This window comes from Microcaecilia unicolor, chromosome 9 (assembly GCF_901765095.1).
Source record: "Microcaecilia unicolor chromosome 9, aMicUni1.1, whole genome shotgun sequence".
In the NCBI taxonomy this organism is placed as follows: domain Eukaryota; kingdom Metazoa; phylum Chordata; class Amphibia; order Gymnophiona; family Siphonopidae; genus Microcaecilia; species Microcaecilia unicolor.
In genome coordinates, this window is record NC_044039.1 from 14,412,162 (window position 1) to 14,434,187 (window position 22,026).

At 45.6% G+C, this 22,026-nt stretch overlaps 1 protein-coding gene across 1 annotated transcript in view; it reads left to right on the forward strand.

The window, feature by feature from the left end:
* The window catches only part of OTOGL (otogelin like), a 168,070-nt gene that overhangs the window by 120,818 nt on the left and 25,226 nt on the right, over window positions 1-22,026 (forward strand). Inside the window, exons 43-50 of the mRNA XM_030214750.1 lie at window positions 2,005-2,146; window positions 3,354-3,539; window positions 8,147-8,359; window positions 9,695-9,799; window positions 13,820-13,927; window positions 18,887-18,988; window positions 21,386-21,490; window positions 21,587-21,627. Of these exons, the coding sequence (XP_030070610.1) occupies window positions 2,005-2,146; window positions 3,354-3,539; window positions 8,147-8,359; window positions 9,695-9,799; window positions 13,820-13,927; window positions 18,887-18,988; window positions 21,386-21,490; window positions 21,587-21,627 (1,002 nt within the window). The remainder of the gene's footprint in view (window positions 1-2,004; window positions 2,147-3,353; window positions 3,540-8,146; window positions 8,360-9,694; window positions 9,800-13,819; window positions 13,928-18,886; window positions 18,989-21,385; window positions 21,491-21,586; window positions 21,628-22,026) is intronic.

Sequence of the window (22,026 nt, forward strand, 5' to 3'; positions counted from 1 at the left end):
TCCCCGATAATGGAAACTCATGGCAGCCGTCTCAAACCCGGCCAAATCCAAGGCACTTGATCGGGGGAGGAGCCAGCCTTTGTAGTGCACTGGTCCCCCTCACATACCAGGACACCAACCGGGCACCCTAGGGGGCACTGCAGTGGACTTCACAAATTGCTCCCAGGTGCATAGCTCCCTTACCTTGGGTGCTGAGCCCCCCAAAACCCTCTCCCCACTACTGTAAACCACTACTATAGCCCTTAGGGATGATTTGTGTCGGAAGATAGCCAGCCTTTCTCGTTCGAAAATAAGCTGGATAGGTACCCATGTGCCTTTATAAAGTAGTCACAACAAGGGCGATGAAAAATATGTGTGTGTGTGTGTGTGTGTGGGGGGGGGGGGGGGGGAGACAGCAGACAATGTACACACTTGCACCTTTATTAAACCAGACAACCAGAACCAGACCCAGTTGCAAAACATGCTAACACACAAATTTACATCGGCTTTGAAGAAGGTGTATGTTTTCGTGTGTACTCTATGCATTTTATAAAACAGGCATGCACTGCCTCTGCTCACATGGAAGACGGATCTACTACTAATCATTTCTATATCACTACACATTATATCCAGGTACTTTCTGTCCCTAGAGGGCCCCTTTTACAGAGCGGCATTAAGCCCAATGTGGGCTTACTGCTCGCTCTTCTGGGGTGGACGCTGGCCCAACATGGCCACCGGCGGTAATCCTACCCCGAACGCGCAACATTTCCGGGTGAAAAAGAAAACCCCTGGAAATGGCTTGCTCGGTGATAACCCAGTGATAATCGGGGGGGGGAGGGGGGGGGTGCCATTACCGCCTTGTACACTCTGGTGCTACAAAAATAAAATAGAAACACCACCCCTGTCCCTTTTCAGTCGCATGCTTGGGGATTTAGACAAACAGGATTGTAGAATAGGGCATAGGGAGATGTGTGTGCAAATTTCAATTGTTGCCAATTATCTGCTATAATTTATTGACATCAATTAATTGCAATGAATTGTCTCGTGAGCTAATTAATTTGCGTGTGGATTGGCGCTGAAATCCCAGCACCATATGTAGAATCTGGGGGTTTCTGTGCACCTGCTTTTAATGCATGCAATGTCTGTGTAATTTTAAAAAGCCCTATTCTGTGTAATAGAACAGCTTTTACTCCGTAGAACGAGAATTATACTATAGCCTGTTCCTAGGCAAATACTCTTAAAAACATGGCCTGGAATCACGTTGCTTCAGTACTTGTTATGGGGCCCCATTTCTCAAGAAGAATTGAACTTACATAGCTTAGTCAGGGACGTTGACAATTGGAACCCTACTGGTGCCTTCATGTAGGGTTACTATATGTCCGGATTTACCCGGACATGTCCTCTTTTTGAGGACATATCCGGGCAACCGGGCGGGTTTTGCCAATCTGCAAGTTTGTCCGGATTTCTGGATACACAGGCAGGTTGGTGGGCGGGCCGTTCTATAGGACGGCCCGCCCGCCAGCCTGAAATCTGGACAAATGGGCAGATTGCTAGCTTCCCCTCCCCTTACTTACTACTGCCCTGGTGGTCTAGTGACCTCTTCGGGGGAAGGAAAGAGCCCCCTCTTTCCTACCCGGAGCGCTGCCTTTCATGCATCCTTCCTGTTGCTGATCTTGGCCCCTATTCAAAATGGCCGCCGAGAGGTGACGTGACCTCGCGAGACTTTAACTTTCGGCGGCCATTTTGAATCGGCGCCGAGATCAGCAACAGGAAGGATGCATGCAGGGCAGCGCTCCGGGCAGGAAAGAGGGAGCTCTTTCCTGCCCCGAAGAGGTCACTAGACCACCAGGGCAGTAGTAAGGTAAGGGGAGGAGGGTGACAGGGTGTGTGACAGGGAGCAGGGGAAAATGTGATAGGGGGCGGAGCGAGGGTGTGAAAGGGGGTGGGGCGGGGCATGTGTCCTCCTTTTGGGGGGACAAAATATGGTAACCCTACCTTCATGTAAATTTCGATGTTTATCTTTAGGTTTCACCACAGGACTTCTGTGAGAAGATGTGGATTAACAATACCTACTTCTTCAATTATGAATGTGATGCTCTCTCGGCATATGTAGCTTTGTGCAATAAGCATAATATCTGCATTAGGTGGAGGTCACCAGATTACTGTTGTAAGTAGTACATAAGATATCTGGACATTCCATTATTTTTATTTGCATTGCACGATGGTATATGCAAGAATATCATCAAAGAAAAAGGAAGTGCGTAGGCAACGAAAGAACAAATTCAAATGGCAATAGGTCAAGTAATTCAGGGGCCCTTTTACTAAGCCGCATAGGAGGCTGCGCGTGCCCAACATGGGTCAATTTGGAGTTACTGCCTGGCTACCGCGTGGCCTAGGCGGTAAGTTCATTTTTTATGCACGTCCGCTACGCGCGCCAGAAAATAATTTTTATTTCCCTGCACGCGGAGGAAACCAGGCGATGGTCGTCATTCTACGCGCTCAGATGATTGCCGCGCGGTTACCGTGTGAGACCTTACCGCTAAGTGAATGGGTGGCGATAAAATCTCAGACCCAAAATAGACACGCGCCAATTTTTATTCTGACGCTCACGCCCATTTTCGACAAAAATTTTGAAGAGGCATTTTTTACAGGTGCGCTGAAAAATGATTCTGCATGCACCCAAAACACACGTCAACACAACTGCAGGCCAGTTTTCAGCGCGCCTTTGTAAAAGGGCCCCTCAAGCACTCTTGCCAGCCAGGAAAGATGGATGAATAACTTCTCTGAGATTTACCCTCAGAACACTCATTTAATTGGCAGGGGTCACTGCAGTAGCAGAGGCGCGTCTTTCCCACCCTAGGATTAAGCTCGCCAGCTCTGTCTCATGCCAGAGATCTGCTGGTTTTGTTAGACAGCAGACAAGCTGGGTCTTCTGTGTCTAATTGCTTTACACCAAGGGGTTCTCAACCCCGTCCTCAGAACACACCCATCCAGTCAGGGAGATTTCATCGAAAAGACTTTAAAAATTCAGACTAGGACAGGCAAAGTTTCAGATTTTGTTAGGTTGCTCTGGTAGGTGGGATTGCTCACTGTCAGTTAAAGTAGGTACTGTGCACCTGTCAGTCTATAGAATTTGTTTGTGTCCTTCCTTCTTTAATTCTGTCTAAGACTGGCCCGGTAAACCTCCTTATGACTGAAATCATCGACTTCCAAATCTGATGGCATTTTTGGGCTGAGCAATATTATTTATGCTAATTTGCAGAGTATTATATATAAACGTTGCTTGACATTCTAAAATAACATGAATTATTTCTTACCGCTGGCTTATTCAAGGTATATTTAATGAGGACTTTGCATTTCTATCTACACGATAGCCATAGCTTGTCCCGAAGGCAAGGAATACCAAGCTTGTGTGCAACCCTGTGCAGCTAAAACCTGCTCCAACAGATGGTTTTATGAAGAATCCCCCTGCTCGTATTTAAGAGAAGATTGTGTGTGTAAAAATGGAACTATTCTCCATAGGACCGATTCAGAGCTTTGTATTCCAGAGGAAAAATGCGGTAAGTAGATTGGAAGAGAAACGACACATCAGAGTGTCATGTTCAGAACATAACCGGGCCAGTAGTGAGCAATGGCTAAAAACTAAATCTGGATAACCTGGTCAGTGCTGGTGTTACGTGGATTGTGATGATCCACAAAATTAACTGAATAAAGTTAAGGTAGCCTTTTTGCTGTCGTAACCCTTATCCAGACAGGTATCCACTTAGCAGGGTGAATTTTGCCATCAACCAGATAACTCTAGAGACCGCCTTGACATTAGGGGGGTAATTCTCTACAGGTCAACTATCGTTGGACCTCTGCTGCCTACAGATTATCCAAAACACAGCTATTCGCCTCATTTCTAATACATGTAAATATGACCAGGTTACCCTTTATCTTAAGGAAGCTCACTGGCTCTCCATTGCTCATTGTATCAACTATAAATGAATCCTGCTTTTGTAGCCTAATGGTTAGTGCAGTGAGCTTTGATCCTGGTAATCTGGGTTTGATTCCCACTGCAGCTCCTTGTGACCCTGGCATGTCGCTTAACCCTCCATTGCCCCAAGTACAAAAAAAACCTAGATTGTGACAGGGGTGTAGCCAGACATCCAATTTTGGGTGGGCCTGGGCCCAAGATGGGTGGGCAGAAGAACTCCGCCCTGTCCCACAAGTGATTTGGTCTTTCCCTCTCTCACCTGCATGCCACATGGTCTCTCAAACATCCCCCTCCCCCACACCTTTTAAATAGCAGATTTTCACTGGCAGCGAGCAGCAACTAATACACACTGCTCATGTTGGTTCCACAGCCTTCCTTCTGATGCAACTTCCTGTTTCCGCATAGGCGGGAATACATCAGAGGGAAGGCTGGTATGCAGGAAGGACAGAAATTTTCAGCTGGTGGGGCTTGGGAATACCTGCCAGACACTTCAAAGGTGTGCTGCTACTGGGTGGGCATGAGCCCAAAGTAGGTGGGCCTGGGCCCACCCAGGCCCACCCTTGGCTACGCCACTGGATTGTGAGCCCCCTATGGACAGAGAAAGTACCTATATATAATGTGTACAGTGCTGCGTATATCAGCGCTATAGAAATGATTAGTAGTAGTAGTAGATACCAGCAGCATCCTACTTTTCTTCTTTCCTTCTCTCCCCCCTCCACCCCAAATAGTCATGTCTATGTCTTGGTTACAATGTTTATTTTCTACTCTTTTCAGTATTTTAGATCGTAAGCCGTCCTGACGGTACCCCAAAGGGCGGGATAGCAAAAACTAAATAAACTTGAACTTGAAACTTGAGATGCTGCACGGTAAGGACTAGATTCAGTACATAGCGCTGAAAAAATGGCGCCAAAAAAATCCACGCGGAATGCTATTACTGTCCATAGTTCACCTTTATTTACTATACCGCAAATAATTCAAATTTCTAAGCGGTTTCCATTAACATTTAAGAAGAGCGAGGGAGAAGAAGGACAAGAAAACAACGGGTGGCTTAGGTTTCGTTAATCTGTCAATAAAAGGGGAGGGGAAAGAATTTTAAAAGGAATCCAAATAAGTAGTTATAATAAGATACAAAAGGGAGGGAGGGGGTTGGGCACCATTTATAGAGCCAAGGTTCCGTGCTAAACTTGGGTCACGAGGATTAACATCAGCTGAAACCTGGTGTAAATCCTGGCATGTAAGTTAGGTGCAGATCCCCTGCGCATCTTTAATGAAGATCCCTGACCCACCCATGCCCCTACCATGGCCACAGCCCCTTTTGACTAACGTGTGGATCTTTATAGAATACTATGTAGCATGTGCAAATCCAAACTGTTGGCAATTAATGCTAATAATTGATTGTTAGCTCCCAATTACTGGTGCTAATTGGCTCGTTAGTCAATTTTGTTGCGTGCATATCTCAAGATACCACGCAGTTTTGCCTGTGGAAATTTGAACACCCTTTTTAGACACTGGGGATAAGTGTGGATTCTAAAACAGCAATGGAGTGCACAATTACTGTTATAAAAATGAGTGTAATTCCTTACTTACGTGTCTAACTTTCAGCGCGAGTACTTACGCCAGCCAAATAGCTGCTATGAATGATCACACTTAACTGTAGGCAGTTTCGTTTGCTGTTTCGCCTTGGCGTTCACAGTGATTTGCTCTATAGACACTCTGGTCATTGAACCCATAGTATGGCTTAGTCCCTGTTTTCGTGCACCAGAGATACTTTGTTAGCCTGATATCAGGCTTGGAGATATACTTGCGACCCCTGAGGCAGGTGGCTGTGCCCACTGAAACACGGCAGTGTCGGGTCTTATTACACTGGTGCTTTTAATAAAGATTTGAAGACCTCATCCCCATGGCTGATCGTCGTTTGTTTCATCCTGTACTCCTTTTTTGACTGTGTTTAATAATGTGGAGGCTCTGCTCCTGATCTTCTGCTTTTGAAGTTAGATGCTTAAGTGCCAGTATCCTTTAACCCATGCACATAACTAATAGACATACCCCTGAATCAGGAGGCAGTCTATTGCTGAAGCAGAACAGACATCAAAAAGCAGCAGCGATCCAAGGAAGGACGAACACAGCGAGTTTATCCAGATGTCAACTTTAATGGAAACAGGACCCAACTTGGCCAAGTTTGGGAAAACCCTTCGTCAGGGGTCGCATAGTTTTCCACAATACATTCACAGAGTCAAAGCATGTACTGCAGTACCTGGACAGAAAAAGCTCTGGTCCAATTCCAGAAGTCAGTAACCGCCAAGTCATTCCGAAACTTGGCCAGGTTGGGCCCTGTTTCCATTGAAGTTGACATTTGGATAAACTCTTGCTCTGTTTGTCCTTCCTCGGATTGCTGCTGCTGTTTGGTTGTCTGTTCCACACCCCTGAACCACCCATGCCCCTCCCAGGGCCCCACCCCTTGCACGCGTGGGTTATAGAACACCGACTAGAGTCAGTTATGAGCATAATGGCTAATCAGCACTGATTAACACAATTATTACCAATTAGCTAAAGTTATGCATGTAACTGATCCTATGCTGTAAATTTAACTTGCACTTTTGTGCACTAGTTGCAAAATTGGGCGTTCAGCTTTATAGAATTGAGGGGTATCTGGATAGTGCCGAGGCAGTCTATAATGATATGGGGGGTAAATCTACAGCAGTGTGTCTATGTTTAGGTGCCCAAGAAGATGCCTAAATAGGGCTCGATTCTATATATGGCAGTGCCGAAAAACACCCGCCTAAATGGGATTCTATACGCCCTGCCTAAAGTTCAGTGCAGGTTATAGAATAAACACTTAAGCGGACAAGTTGCATGGAAATTTAGGCACCAACAAAAATTGTGTTGCAAATACCCCAAATTTATGTGTGGAGCACCATTATTCTGTAATTATGCTCGTAACTCAAAACCACACTACCAGTCTGCCCCCAAAATGCCCATGATCCTCCCATTTTCCACACTCCCTTTTTTGGACCACACATAAATTTTAGATGCAGATCCCGCACCTACATTTATAGCCAATTATTGGCACTAATTGGCTCATTATTCTAGTAAATTGCATATGCAAATCGGGAATGCACATGTACTTTTTGGCGACTTTTAGAGACTCAGAGAGGTAGTGTTTACTCTGTAGAGGAAAATAGGCACCTACTTTTCCTTTACAGAATGCTAATGTAATTGATTATATACACTTACTTATTTAGATTTTGCTCACCTTCGGCTCAAGGTGAGTTACATTCAGGTACACTGGGTATTTCTCTGTCTGGCTCACCATACAAGTTTGTACCTGAGGCAATGGAGGGTTAAGTGACTTCCCCAAGATCACAAGGAGTAGCAGCAGGATTTGAACCAGGCACGTCGGGATGTCAAGACCAGTGCTCTAACCACTAGGCCACTCCTCTCCACTTATATAGTCATAGAGCCTGAATACCTATATGCTGACACATAGATGTCTGTGTAGCTGTGTTTCCTCTACTGATGCTATCTGTGTTCCTCTTTGTAAAATGTTTGCTTATGCTGCAACTAACTGCTGGCCCTACGTCCGCCGATTGTGTTCTAAAATGCTCCTGGAGTTGCACATTCCCAACCTTGGCATTTCAACTCCGATCTCAGTGCCAGTTCTTAAATTAAAATGCTGACCGCAGCTGCTGAGAATTGTCCCTAAATAAATTGATATGAAAATATACTGTAAACCCAGCTGGGTTTATTTCTAGGAAACAATGTTCCTTCCAGTTGTTAAAAATGATTTCTAAGGTCAAGGAGTGTAAGACAACTGTCACTTTGTTATAGGAAGAAATGTCTTCTGTAATTGCAGTTGGTTTTTTAATTCCTCCTCAATCTCTTAGTCCAGTTATCGGGGCGATATTCTCAGCTGGGTGCCGTGCATCGGTTCTCCATCCAGAGCCCTGCAGCCACATGCCCTAAAGTTAATCACTGGGTGTTGCCATCACACAATGGCTGAGATTCCCTTCCTGCAGAATCTACAGTGAGCTTAATGTATTCTTCCGAGTTCTTCCAAAAGACTCCATGAACCATTGATATTTTTCCAGATTCAGCATATCGTTTGCCCATCTCTCTGTACCTCAGTACAGTCTGTTCTGCTTTGTAATCTGTGGGGGCTTCTAGAGTTGCATCCTGTGCATTTCTTTGTAGCTTGCACTGATAATGAAGGGCAGCCACATTCTCCTGGGGAAGAGTGGTACGGATCCCTGAAAGGGTGCTGCATGTTCAAGTGTTTGGAGAATGGGAGTGTCATTGCTGTAGAACCGAAGTGCACTGAAGAACCAGCGCCACCTTGTGGACGGGAAGGTGAAGTTCTCCTCAATGTCATTGAGGAAGGGGCTTGCTGTCCAAAGAAAGTCTGTGGTATGTACTGGATGTCCATGCTTTTAATACAGCAGTTAGACGTTCAGAATCTGATATTGAGCAGATCGATCTGATTATGTTTGGGCGGTACTAGAAGAAACCTTGGGCCTTGGTAAAATATGGGAGGGGAGAGAGGTATGTTGGGATCTCAACTGCATGGCACTGATGTTTGGTACTGTCCAATTAAATTTAAGCAGTTAAGCCAGGTTTTCAAAATATCTATCCTACTATGGAATGAATAAATTATTTATTTATTTTGGGATCACGCTGCCTCATGAAGATGGAAGACAGGCTGGTGGGAAGCTGGGGGGATCGGATAAAGGCCTGGAAGGGTATTTTCTAGGGATGTGCAGAGCAAATATTTTTCATTTTATTTAGTTTTTTTTTGCTTTGCTAGTTTTTTAAAAATTATTTTTTATTTTGAGGCACTGTCTTCATTAGTATGCCTTATTTTGCAATAATCAAAACTATTTTGAAATACTAAAAACTGTTTTACAATGCTAATCAATGCGCAGTCAATGCCAATGCGCTGATTAGTGCCGAAACCCCCACTCTCTGCCCCCTAGACATGCCCTCTCGGCCAAAAAATAAAAAAAAAATATTTTTTAGTGTGTGGCTAGCGCATGCACATTTGAAACGGAGTGCGGGATGCCTCAGCACATCCCGTGATAAGCACGCGTTAGTACGCAGAAGCTTAGTAAAAGGGCCCTGCAGTGTGCATTTTTGACAACACAGGTAAAAACCTGAAATTTTTTTCCTGTTATTTTGGTTTCAAAGCAACGTGAAACAACATCCTTAGGGCTCTGTTTACTAAGGTACGCTAGCATTTTTAGTGCACACTAATGCTAGAGACACCCATAGTATATAGGTGTCTCTAGTGTTAGCGCGTTCTAATTTTTAGCGTGTGCTAAAAATCCTAGCATGCCTACAGCACAGCTTAGGGCCTTTAGGCTAAGGGCACATTAGCGTTTTTAGCTTGCTAATGATTAGCACGCGCTAAACGCTAAGTCGTCCATAGGAATGTATGGGCAACTCTAGCATTTAGAGTGCACTAATGTTAGCGCATGCTAAAAACGCTAGTGCAGCTTAGTAAACAGGGTCCTTAGTATTTTTTGCCATAGGGCAGGGTTTGTTTTAAAAATGACATGAAAATAATAATAATTAAAAAAAGGAACCATTTTTCTTTCATTTTGTTTTAAAATGAAATGAATTAAAACTGGAAATTTTGTTGTCATTTCCTGTTTCATTAGCTATGAAAGCACATCCCAGTGTGTCATTTTATTCTAGGCTGTGCTCTAGTTTACTCTTTTACTGTTATGACTCGTTCTTTTGCAGAATGTAACATGTCTTTGTGTGACTATGATATACCGTTGTGTCCACATGGGGAAAAGCTGTTTGCATACTATAGCCCTCACTCTTGCTGTCCACAATATCGATGTGGTAAGTGAAATGGGATGGGTAAGATGAAAGATTATGATAGAGTTAGCTACTTCAAACATTCCTTTATTGAATATTTTACTTTTGCTTTTTCATTTATGTTTATTCCCCAATAGACTTTGTCACACTCCTCTTCTCCGAGTGCATGGCCAGAAGCTCAAATTATACTGGCCAGCTCAAAGACTGCCTCCTCTGAACCATGCCCTTGGGACCATTCATTGACCACAGGGGCCACAAAAGTAGCAACAACCATCTTTCCTGCGTGGCCATAAATGCACCATTTCCATGACACATCCAAGTAGCTAAGTAGCTTGTGTAAATGTCAACCCCACTATGACGCACCCATGCCCCTCTCCTGTGAACACCTCTCTAACAATTACATGCTAAGCTATTTGAGCATGTAATTATAGAAGAGTGCTTAGGCGTGCTACTACCATTAACACACGCTACGTGTGCATTTACCCATGTGGATGACAGTATTTTATAAACTGAAGTGCAAACAAGACACTTAAATTTAGACAACCCATTATTGAGTGAGGGGATAGTGTCTCTGCCAGTCTTAGTCTCCTTTCCATCCATTGATGGGATGGACTATGCCAGTGGCCTGTGCCTTCTCCAGTCTTTAGCTACTAGTAGGTGGATTCTGCCAGTGGTCTATGCCTTCTCCAGAATTTGGCTACTGTTGGGTGGGTTCTGCCAATGGTCTATGTCTTCTCCAGTTTTTGGCCACTAGTGGATGGGCTCTGCCAGTGACCTATGCTTTCTTCAGTCTTCGGCCACTGGTGAGTGGGTTCTGTCAGTCACCCCAAGCTTCCTTCTCTGTTCGGCCTGTTGAATCATGAGCTTTTTAAGAAATCATGAGGTAGCATATGAACATTCTGACCGTTGAATGTCATGATGCACGAGACAAGTCAGCTGATGAGTTTCAAAAATGTTTGGGAACTGGATTTAGATTTGGCGTGTGCCTTTCTCAGTAGTTCAAGGTGAGTTGCTTTCAGGGACAGTGGGTATTTTCCTGTCCCTGGAGAGCATAGTAACATAGTAACATAGTAGATGACGGCAGAAAAAGACCTGCACGGTCCATCCAGTCTGCCCAACAAGACAACTCATATGTGCTACTTTTTGTGTATACCCTACTTTGATTTGTACCTGTGCTCTTCAGGGCACAGACCGTATAAGTCTGCCCCGCACTATCCCTGCCTCCCAATCACCAGCCCCACCTCCCAACCACCGGCTCTGGCACAGGCACAGACCGTATAAGTCTGCCCAGCACTATCCCCGCCTCCCAACCACCAGTCCCGCTTCCCACCACCGGCTCTGGCACAGACCGTATAAGTCTGCCCAGCCCTATTCCCGCCTCCCAACCACCAGCATACAGTCAAAGCTGATACCTGAGGCAATGGAGGGTGAAGTGACTTGTCCAAGATTTGTTCTGCAGCTCCAGCAACGCGAAGATACAAATAATATTTTCATTTAGATTTGGGTTTTTCAGATGGGAAATACAAAATGAACAAAAAAATCACTGGCATTCTCTGGGTTATTTTAGATGACTGCACACCCCTTGACGTTCCACCTTTCAGACTAGATTTATCCATGAATTTTGCTTCCATTCCAAAACTACATCTATTTAGAACATAAGAATGTCATGCTGAAACATAGAAAATGAAGGCAGATAAAGACCTTATGGCCTATTCAGTCTGTCTCTTCGTACCATCTACTATCCTTTCCTCTACTTTAGAGATTCTATGTGCTTATCCCCAGAGCCGCCAAGAAACAGAGTTGAGCCCGGGGCAGGGCCATCGCAGCTGCCACCCCCCCACCCCCACTTGGGCTGCTACTGCCCTGTCCCCGCCCCTTCCTGTGTCTGCTTTTCCTTTGCTCTGTCACTCTCCTGCCCCTGTGTGCTGGGACCCAGGTTATTGTGTTAACGCAATCACCCGTGTTCCGACACACAGGAGCAGGAGAGAGACAGACTAAGGGAGCAGAGCCTTCTGGCACCGGGTCCCCCTTGGAGGCCAGACCCGGGGAATCTTGCCCCCTGCCCCCCTTTTCGGCAGCCCTGATTATCCCACGCTTTCTTGAAGCCTTAAAAAGTCATTAAGACCATCACCTCCACTAGGAGGCTGTTCCATGCATCCACAATTTTTTTCATAAATAAGAACAGTATTTCCTTAGATTACTCTTGAGTCTATCTCCTTTCCCCATCATTCCTGAGCTTCCTTTCCGTTGAAAGACTTCCCTCCTATGCATTTATGCCATGAAGATATTTAAATGTCTCTATCATATCTCCCCTCTCGTGCCTTTCCTCCAAAGTATACATATTGAGATCTTTAAGTCTGTCTCCATACACCTTATGATGAAGACCACTGACCATTTTAGTAGCTTCCTATGACCACGCTAGCAGCAGACCAATGTCCATCAAGTCCAATATCCTGAGACAGTGGCTAGTCTGGGTCACAAGTACCCGGCAGATCCTCAAAAGGCTTTTCAAAGTCAACTGGCTAATAATTTGGCCAAACCTCTTTTGAACTGCTATGTTGGGTCATGTGGAGGGGCATAATCAAAAGGGGTGCCCAAGTTTTCCTGAGGATGTCCTCGCAGGACGTCCCGGAGAAGAGGCGGGGAAACCCGTATTATCGAAACAAGATGGGCGGCCATCTTTCATTTCGATAATACGGTCGGGGATGCCCAAATTGCGAAATTTAGGTCAACCTTAGAGATGGTCGTTCCCGATTTTCGGTGATAATGGAAACCGAGGACACCCATCTCAGAAACAACCAAATCCAAGCCAATTGGTCGTGGGAGGAGCCAGCAGTCGTAGTGCATTGGTCCCCCTCACATGCCAGGACACCAACTGGGCACCCTAGGGGGCACTGCAGTGGACTTTATAAATTGATCCCAGGTGTATAGCTCCCTTACCTTGTGTGCTGAGCCCCCCAAACCCTGCCTAAAACCCACTCCCCACAACTGTACAACACTACCATGGCCCTAAGGGGTGAAGGGGGACACCTACACGTGGGTACAGTGGGTTTCTGGTGGGTTTTGAAGGGCTCACATTTACCACCACAAGTGTAACAGGTAGGGGGGAATGGGCCTGGGTCTGCCTGCCTGAAGTGCACTGCACCCACTAAAATTCCAGGGATCTGCATACTGCTGTCATGGAGTTGGATATGACATTTGAGGCTGGCATAGATGCTGGCAAAAAATATTTTTAAAGTTTTTTTTTTAGGGTGGGAGGGGGTTAGTGACCACTGGGGGAGTAAGGGGAGGTCATCCCTGACTCCCTCCGGTGGTCATCCCCGATTCCCTCAGGTGGTCATCTGGTCAGTTCGGGCACCTTTTTGAGGCTCGGTCATAAGAAAAAATGGACCAAGTAAAGTCGGCCAAGTGCTCATCAGGGACGCCCTTCTTTTTTCCATTATCGGTCTTGGACGCCCATGTGTTAGGCACGCCCCAGTCCCGCCTTCGCTATACTTCCGACACGCCCCTGTGAACTTTGGTTATCTCCGCGATGGAAAGCATTTGAGGACACCCAAAATCGGCTTTCGATTATGCCGATTTGGGCGACCCTGGGAGAAGGACGCCCATCTCCTGATTTGTGTTGAAAGATGGGCGCCCTTCTCTTTCGAAAATAAGCCTGATTCTGACCATAACCTCTAGCAGCAGATTCCACATTTTGATTATTACACCACATAGAACATTTTTTTTTCTACAATTTGCTTTCAGTTTGTCGGTCATTAGTTTCATATATTTAATTTTTGCATTTGTATTATTTACAGATGCTCAATACTTGTTTTAAATTTGGTGCATAAATTTGGTACATACATAATAAGCTTTCCATTTAAAAATAAGTACATTTGTATACGTATGGTAGACTGCATTGACTTGATAGGCAAGGGGTCAACTGGGTGGATTTGATGGGCCCGGGTGTTCTTATCTGCCAGTGGCCATTCTAGATTTAATCTTTTGTTTTAAAACCACTTGATTATCTTGGATGACACATATTTATTTGTGTTTGGATAGAATGTGACCCTGCTGCCTGTCCCACTACTTCGCGTCCAGAGTGCCGTGAGGATCAGTTTATAGTTGAAGCTAGACTGAGCGATCCTTGTTGCTTCTCCTATCTCTGTGGTAAGAAAATATTGTTTTTCTGTTAGCATCAAAGCTTTGGACCATGGTTTGTTAAGGGGGACACCCTCAGGCCAAAGCTGTGCCCTGTTTACTAAGCCACGCTGTAAGTGCACTAATTTTTGTTGGCTTGTGCTAAAAATGAGTGCACACTAATCATAGAGATACCCATTATATTGCACGGGTATCTCTGTCATTAGCGTGCAGTAATTTTTAGCATGCATTAAAAAGTTTTCACGCCTATAGCGTGGCTTAGTAAACAGGGCACTTTGTCTTGTCAGTTTATTACAAGCAGTCAAAGATTAGGAGTGTGAATAGCTATCGTTTTCATTTCTCAAGTTCAAGTTTCAAGTTTACTACTACTACTACTACTTATCATTTCTATAGTGCTACTAGACGTACGCAGCGCTATACACTTGAACATGAAGAGACAGTCCCTGCTCGACAGAGCTTACAATCTAATCAGGACAGACAAACAGGACAAACAAGGGAAAAGGACAAAGAGTAGCAAGATTCTGTGCGGAATCCCAAAGAGCAGCAAGATTCTGAAATCCCAAAGACTACTACTTATCATTTCTATAACGCTACTAGACGTACGCAGTGCTCTACACTTGAATATGAAGAGACAGTCCCTGCTCCACAGAGCTTACAATCTAATTAGGACAGACAAACAGGACAAACAAGAGATAAGGGAATATTAAAGTGAGGGTGATAAAATAAGGGTTCTGAACAAGTGAATAAGGGTTAGGGAGTTAAAAGCAGCATCAAAAAGGTGGGCTTTTAGCTTAGATTTGTAGACGGCCAGAGATGGAGCTTGACGTACCGGCTCAGGAAGTCTATTCCAGGCATATGGTGCAGCAGGATAAAAGGAACGGAGTCTGGAGTATCTGACAGCTAAACAGCCAAACTCTGAAAAAGGTTGCCCTACAGTAAAGATGTAGTGAGCAGTCTATAAAAATTTAAGCACACTACTAACCATTCTCACTTTGATGAAAACCACATGGGAGCAGAAGCAATGCAATGACAGCACCCATAATAGTTATTTAGAAAAAAAAATCATGGTGTACTAGTATGGTATAAGTTTCAAATTGATTTTGTTTTGATATACTGCTTAGTGGTTTACAATATTTATAATAAACAAATAAAGTTAAGGTAAAGAGTAGGGAACAGAGTGAGTTCAAGAAGGAGAAATTCTGTTTCTTGGTAGTAGGGAGTGACACTCCTTACCAGTGGCGTGCCAAGGAGGGGGGGGGGGCGGTCTGCCCCGGGTATACGCCGCTGGGGGGGGGTCCCGCGCGCCTGTCGGCTCTTTGGTTTCATGCTCCCTTTGCCCCGGAACAGGTTACTTCCTGTTCCGGGGCAGAGGGAGCATGAAAACGAAGAGCCGGCAGGCGCGCGGCACCCCCCCCCCCCCAGCGGCGTGCACCCGGGGGGGGTTCTTTCGCCGGGGGGTGTTGCGCTGTTCCGGGGGGGCGCTGCACCCGGGGGGGGGAGCGCATCGGCGATCCGCCCCGGGTGTCAGCCCCCCTAGGAACGCCACTGCTCCTTACTAGAATGTTTTTCTGAAAAAGTTAAGTTTTAAGCCCTGTTTTGAATTTTACAAACGAGTATTCCAGTTGAAGATGTAGTGGTAAATTATTCCAGAATGACCTATAATACTAAAGAGGCTGTTATACATAAAATGAAATTGGATTTGCAAAATGAGGAGACCACCAGAAGGTGTTGATGTTGGGAGTATAGGGCTCGCCACATGGTACAGAAGACCTGGTAACAATGAAGGAAGACCGGTGTTTAGTATTATATGAGTTTGAGTTGGTATTTTAAATGGAATCCTAGCTGCGATTGGTAGCTAGTGTTTTTGTTTTATGTGCACCTGTTATGAACTTGATTGCAGTGTTTTGGTTCAGCTGAAGACGCTTCATACCTATAATCTGGAAAACTTGAAAGAGAGAATTGCAGTAGTCTAATTGGTTTCGTATGAGGGAATGAACTAGGGTACAGTATGCAAAAGGTTTTGATCAAAAAGGGGTTGGATTGACCAAATCCTTTTATTGTTTGTATGTTTTATTTGAACCACATTCCCATGTTTGTCTATGCTTCCTCCTTTCCCAGGCCTGTTTGCCCGTAAGGATATCATATCAGATCATAAGTTCCTGGGCCTCACGATTTATGGCCTTTGCCCTTTGACTCTACTCCAGGGTGCATAACTGTGTTTATTATCTACAGCGTCAAAAATGGAATTATTGCCCGGGGCACATGGTAGCCAGGCAGTAGTTCCAATTTGATGCGCGTTGGACATGCGTAGGCGCCTATGTGTCTTAGTAAAAGGGCCCCTCATTTTGTAAGCAGTAAGGGCACACACGGTAATCCTGCACTAATCAGTTAGTGTGCAGTAATGTAAATGCACTAACTGATTAGCGTAGACACGGTCATTCTCCGCCCCCCAGACACACCCCCTCCCAGAAAAACTGCAAAATATTGCAGAATGCCTGAGCGTGTCCTGTGGAAAGCCACTTTAAGCTGTGACATGTGACCACTTGCTCTTACCGTAGCTTAGGAAAATGACCCCTTAGTATTTTTCCCTGAACAATGGGAACTGTGAATTATATTCCCTCTCTATTCTTTTATTCTCAAATCTGGGACCCTATTTGCTAAATTACATTTTGGCAAGAACGTGTACCATGTTTTGTTTGCCAATTAACAAATGTTACTCAGCAGTAATGTGTGTTTGCCAATAACACATTTTAATGTGGGATTTTTCTACACAAAGCACGTTAAAAATGAGCTGCAAAGCAGACAAATGCTTGCAAAGTAGCTCATTATTATGGAAAATGAATAATGCTGTTTACATTCCAAGTCATAAGCTGCATTACTCAGTGACGCTTAATAACATTTCAAGATGTGGTGTTAACTTCTCCCTGGAAATATTGGTCCATGCAGAAATGCTGCCAAAGATGCCTATCAGTTAAAAATCATTTAATGTAATTTATTGATTAACTAGTAAAAAACAGGCCCGTTTCTCACACAAATGAAACGGGCGCTAGCAAGGTTATCATGTAATGGTGATTATGTTTTTAAGGGAACCGTTAGGAGAAATGTTCTGTCATGATAAGTAATAATTGGGAAGGATGTATAATATGCTCCAGAGGTATGAGATACAGATTGTTTTATTTTTTTTGTTTTAATCTTTCTTTTTTGGGGATTTTTATTTATAGTATTTTTTAAAAGATAGAGTGCACAGACTCCATCCATGTCCAGCATTTCTCCTCTCTTCCCTCCCCTCCATCCATGTGCATCTCCTTCCTGACTTCCCTCCCCTCCATCCATTCATGTCCAGCAACTTTCCATTCTCCCCTGCCCTCTCCTCCATCCATCCATATCCAGCAAATTTGCTCCCTCCCCTGCCCCCTCCATCCATCCATGTCCAGCAACTCTTCTCTCTCCCCTGCCCTCCCCTCCTGTCCTCTCCAGCAATCTCTTCTCTCCCCCTGCCCTCACATCCATGTCCAGCAATTCTCCCTGCCCTCCCTCAGCTCCCTGACAGCCCTCCTCTCCATTCTTCCCCCCCCCCCCCCCGGTGTGTTTAACCCTTTTACTTTCAGGCACAGCAATGGCAGTGAAGAGGACAACACAGCTTCTCCCTTCCCTCACACAGTGTCCCGCCCTTGTGGAAACAGGAAATGCAGAAGGCGGGACACTGTGTGAGGGAAGGGAGAAGCTGGAGGCGAGCCCGCTGTGTTGTCCTCTTCACTGCTATCGCTACGCCTGAAAGTAAAAGGGTTAAACATGCGCAAGGGGGGGGGGAACGGAGAGGAGGGCTGTAGATCGGGGAGCTGAGGGCGGAAAGGAGCGGAGGGACCGTCCGAGAGCTGCCTGGCTGCAGCGCTGCTGCGCCATGCAGTCCTGCTGCGCCACGCAGCCCTGCATTTGGGGGGGGGGAGGCAGCAGCCAAGGGAAGGTCACAGTTGGGCTGGGGAGGCTTAGCCTCCCCAAGCCTCTTATACGGGGCGCCTATGACTGTCCTCCCATCCCATCCATGTCCATCAATTCTCCTCTGCCCTCCCCTTTCCTTCCTCTCTCCCTCCCCTCTATGTCTCGTGATTCTTTCCTCCTGACATCATCTCGCCTCCAGCGTTCCCTTCCCTCTCATTGTTCCACCCTCTGACGTCATTACGTTTTGACGCGAGGGCAGGGCAATGAGTGGGAATGGATGTTACGAACCCAGGCATCCAGATGTAGAATGTTGGAGGTGCAAATTATTATATAGGATTATAACCTCCACAGTCTTTATAAACTGTTCTGAAACTTGAATATTGGGGGGGAGGGGCCTAATCTTATGTACTGTATCCTTCATAAGGGTCCCTTTTACTAAGCCATGGTAAGCACTAATACATGCTTTCCGCAGGTTAAAATGCGCTAGCACGGGGTGTGCTCAGGCATCCTGCAGTAATTCTTGCATGTGTGTACGTTACCCACGCACTAAAAAATAAAATGATTTTTTAGTGCTGGGGGTGTGTTTGGGGCAGAGACTGGGCGTGGCTATGCTAATCGGTTAGCACGTGGGCATTGCCATGCACTAACTGATTAGTATGGGATTCGCACGTGATCTCTTAATGCCTACAAAATAAGTGTCGGTTAAGCGCTCACACGGTAATGGCCATGTGTAACGGCAAACTTATCGCTTGGCCATTATTGCAGAAATAGGGAAATTTACCAGCAGCTCTAAAAATGGTCTTAGCACGCAGGAAAGACCCGCACTGGGGATAGCGCAGGCCACCTTTTAGCACTGTGTATTATCTCAAAGCTGCCTTTGCACAAAATAAATGAGCAAATAGGTGACTGAAATATATCTGGTCTAATGTGATGATTATATCTAAGCTACACTGAAAGAATAATATCCTAATATTTTTATTTAGTGTTTTTTGTTGCGAAGGGATTAACACTTTTTTTTTCTGTGCTCAGTGTGTGAATCTTGCATTGAGCCTATTCCAGTGTGCAGTGTAGGAGAAATCCTCACCGTGGATCTGAATACAACTCAATACTGTTGTCCTCACTACCACTGTGGTAAGAAGCCTTTAAAAAAATAACTAAACAGTCCATTCTTTCAAAGCAGGGGCATAGCCGGACCTCGCAGTGGGGGGGGGGGGGGGGGGGGCAATTTTGGTCTGCCGCCCTGCCACCGCCCCCTCCGCCCTGTCACTCCCCACCCACTGCTGCAGCAAATACCTAGTCTGGTGGAGGTCCCCAATCCCCGCTAGCTATGGCCTTCTCTAGCGCCAGTCTCCGGCGCTGCCGCAATGCCTGCCCTGCTCTCTCTTCCCCCTTACATCCTGTTCACTCCTTTTAGTGAAATGAGCGTGCCGGGTATGAGGGGAAGAGAGAGGAGAGCAGGGCATGAAATGCGGCGGCGCTGGAGACCAGCGCTGGAAAGAACGCTTCAGCTGGCAGGGGTTGGGGACCCCCGCCAACCAAACCAGGGGCACAGATCCAGTTGGGGGGGGGGCTCAGGCCCCCGTGGCTCCCCATAGCTAAGCCACTGATATAATCGGCTATCCACCAATTTTTAAACTGGGTTTGGCGGTCATATTTGGCCACATCAAACCTTGGCATATCTTTGGCTGCTTTAAAGATAACCAGCTATGTCTGAATATTGACATAGCCGGTTATCTTCAACCCGTCCAACCCCCCCCCCGGAAAAAGCTATCTCCCGTGGTCTGAATATCGGAGTCATTCTGCTTCCATTGTTCATGATGGTACTTCTGAATGCTTCTTTGGTGGCTCTACACGGTTTCTTTTTAGAAATAGATCCAAATTCACAAAGCCTTTTCAAAAATAAAACTACTAGGGGACGAAAATTTAAAGTGACTTAACTGGCCAGAAACATCCGCTGAACGGTTAAATCACTTGTTTGGGGCTATCAACCCATTTTCAGTGGTACTTAATCGGTTATTCCCATTCAAAATTAGTGGTTAGCGTCTAAGTGAAAACCGGCTATTTTTTGGTGGGAGGGTGTGGTGGGGGGGGGGGGGGGGAGCAAAGTCGGTACTTAAACTGCCATGGTAACTGCATAAAACACAGTCCTGGGTGTGGCAAACGAGAGGAAGCCCATTCAATTCCCGTGGGCTTCCTCTCATTTGCTGCACGAGAATCGCTACTGCGGCTTTGTAAAAGAAGCTCTTTATGCGTAACCTACGGCCGGTTAAGCAGGCCCGTGCTGATGCGGTAAGCGGGGTAAGCACCGCAGGAGGGCGCCCACCTCTGGAGGGCGCCGCCACAGTGCTTACCCTCGCCCCGCGACGCCGAGGCCTTTAAATCTTTTACTTGCAGTCGCAGCAGCGTCTGTGAAAATGGAGCGCTGCCGACGTCTCCCTTCCCTTCGCGCTCTTGGTTCCCTCAGTGTCCCGCCTTCTTCTGACGTCAGAAGAAGGCGGGACACTGAGGGAACCAACGAGTGCAAGGGAAGGGAGACGTCGGCAGCGCTCCGTTTTCACAGACGCTGCTGCGACTGCAAGTAAAAGATTTAAAGGCCCCCAGGGCGCGCAGCGATCATCTTCACGGGGGGAAGGGGGGGGAGAGGTGTGCGTGCGCACCAACTGTTCTTCTGCGGGGGGGGGGCGCCAACATTTCGTCTGCGGGGGGGAGGCATAGACCCTTGGCACGGCCCTGCGGTTAAGTTCTGAATATTGACTTAACTGGCCATGTTAACCGGCTCTGGGTAAACCGGATATTCAGTTCCAAAGCTCGGACACGGCCCGGCATTGATTTTCTGGGAATAACGCCGGCAGCGGTCAGCAAAACTTTCACTGCCACAGGCTGAATATTGACCCCTAGGGTTTTTTTGTTGTATATAATAGCGTAGGGGTCCTTTTACTAGGGTACGCTGAAAAATGGCCTCTGGTAGTGTAGACGCGTGTTTTGGGCGCACGCAGAATTATTTTTCAGTGCACCCACACAAAAAAAAATGCCTTCTTAAAATGTTTGCCGAAAATGGACGTGCGAGAAAATGAAAATTGCTGCGCGTCCATTTTGGGTCTGAGACCTTACCGCCAGCCATTGACCTAGCGGTAAAGTCTCGTGCGGTAACTGGGCGGTAATGACCTTCTCGCACCAAATGCCACTTAGCGCACGTCCGATACGCGCGGCAGAAAATAACAATTATTTTTTGGACGCGCGTATTGGACGAGCGCCAAAAATGAAATTACTGCAAGAGCCATGCGGTAGCCGTGTGGTAACTCCATTTTGACGCGCTGGCCTTAGTAAAAGAATCTCTTCAGCATTTGTTCCAATTTAGATACCCTTTATTAAGTTATGCTCAGTGCATTGAAACAAAATGAAATGAACCCTGACTTTTACAGTAGTTTTTTTTTTTTTTTTTTTATTGTTCTGTTGCATCTTTGTTCTATGTACAGTAAGAATTGTCTCCGTAGTTGCATTGAACAGGTTAATCCTTTCACCTTTTAGTTTGTGATGAGAACTTATGCTCAGTGCCTCTACTCAACTGTTCGGCTGATACCACGCTGGTGAAAAGGAAAGTCCCTGAGCAGTGCTGTCCAGACTGGCATTGTGGTATTATTAATATTTTATCTTTCTGTTGTGTTTCTTCTGGCTTTGTTTGTTTCTATATTGTCCACAAACTCATCTATTTTTTTTATCTCTTCTTAGAATGTAGCTGTGAAAACAAGACTCTTTCAGTCTGTAAATTGGTAAGAGCAATGCAATTGCAATTTTCATGTCCTTTATCTCCCATAAAGAACATAAGCCCTGGGACAGACTGAAGATCCATCAAGCCCAATATCCTGTTCCCAACAGTGGCCAATCCAGGCCTATTCTATTCTATTCCGCTTCTTCTATACTGCTTTTATATATTTTCAAAACAGTTTACAATAAGATTAAATATCCTATCCAGATAGAATAAATAATTCACAAGTCCCTGGCAGAATCTAAAAAGAGTTAAACAAATTTTATGCTGCTTATCCTGGAAATAAGCAGTGGATTTTCCTTTCCAGCTTAATAATAGTTTATGGACTTTTAGGAAATTAGCTAACCCTTTTTTAAACCCTGCTAAGCTAAGTGAATTCCAAAATTTAATTACACATTGAGTG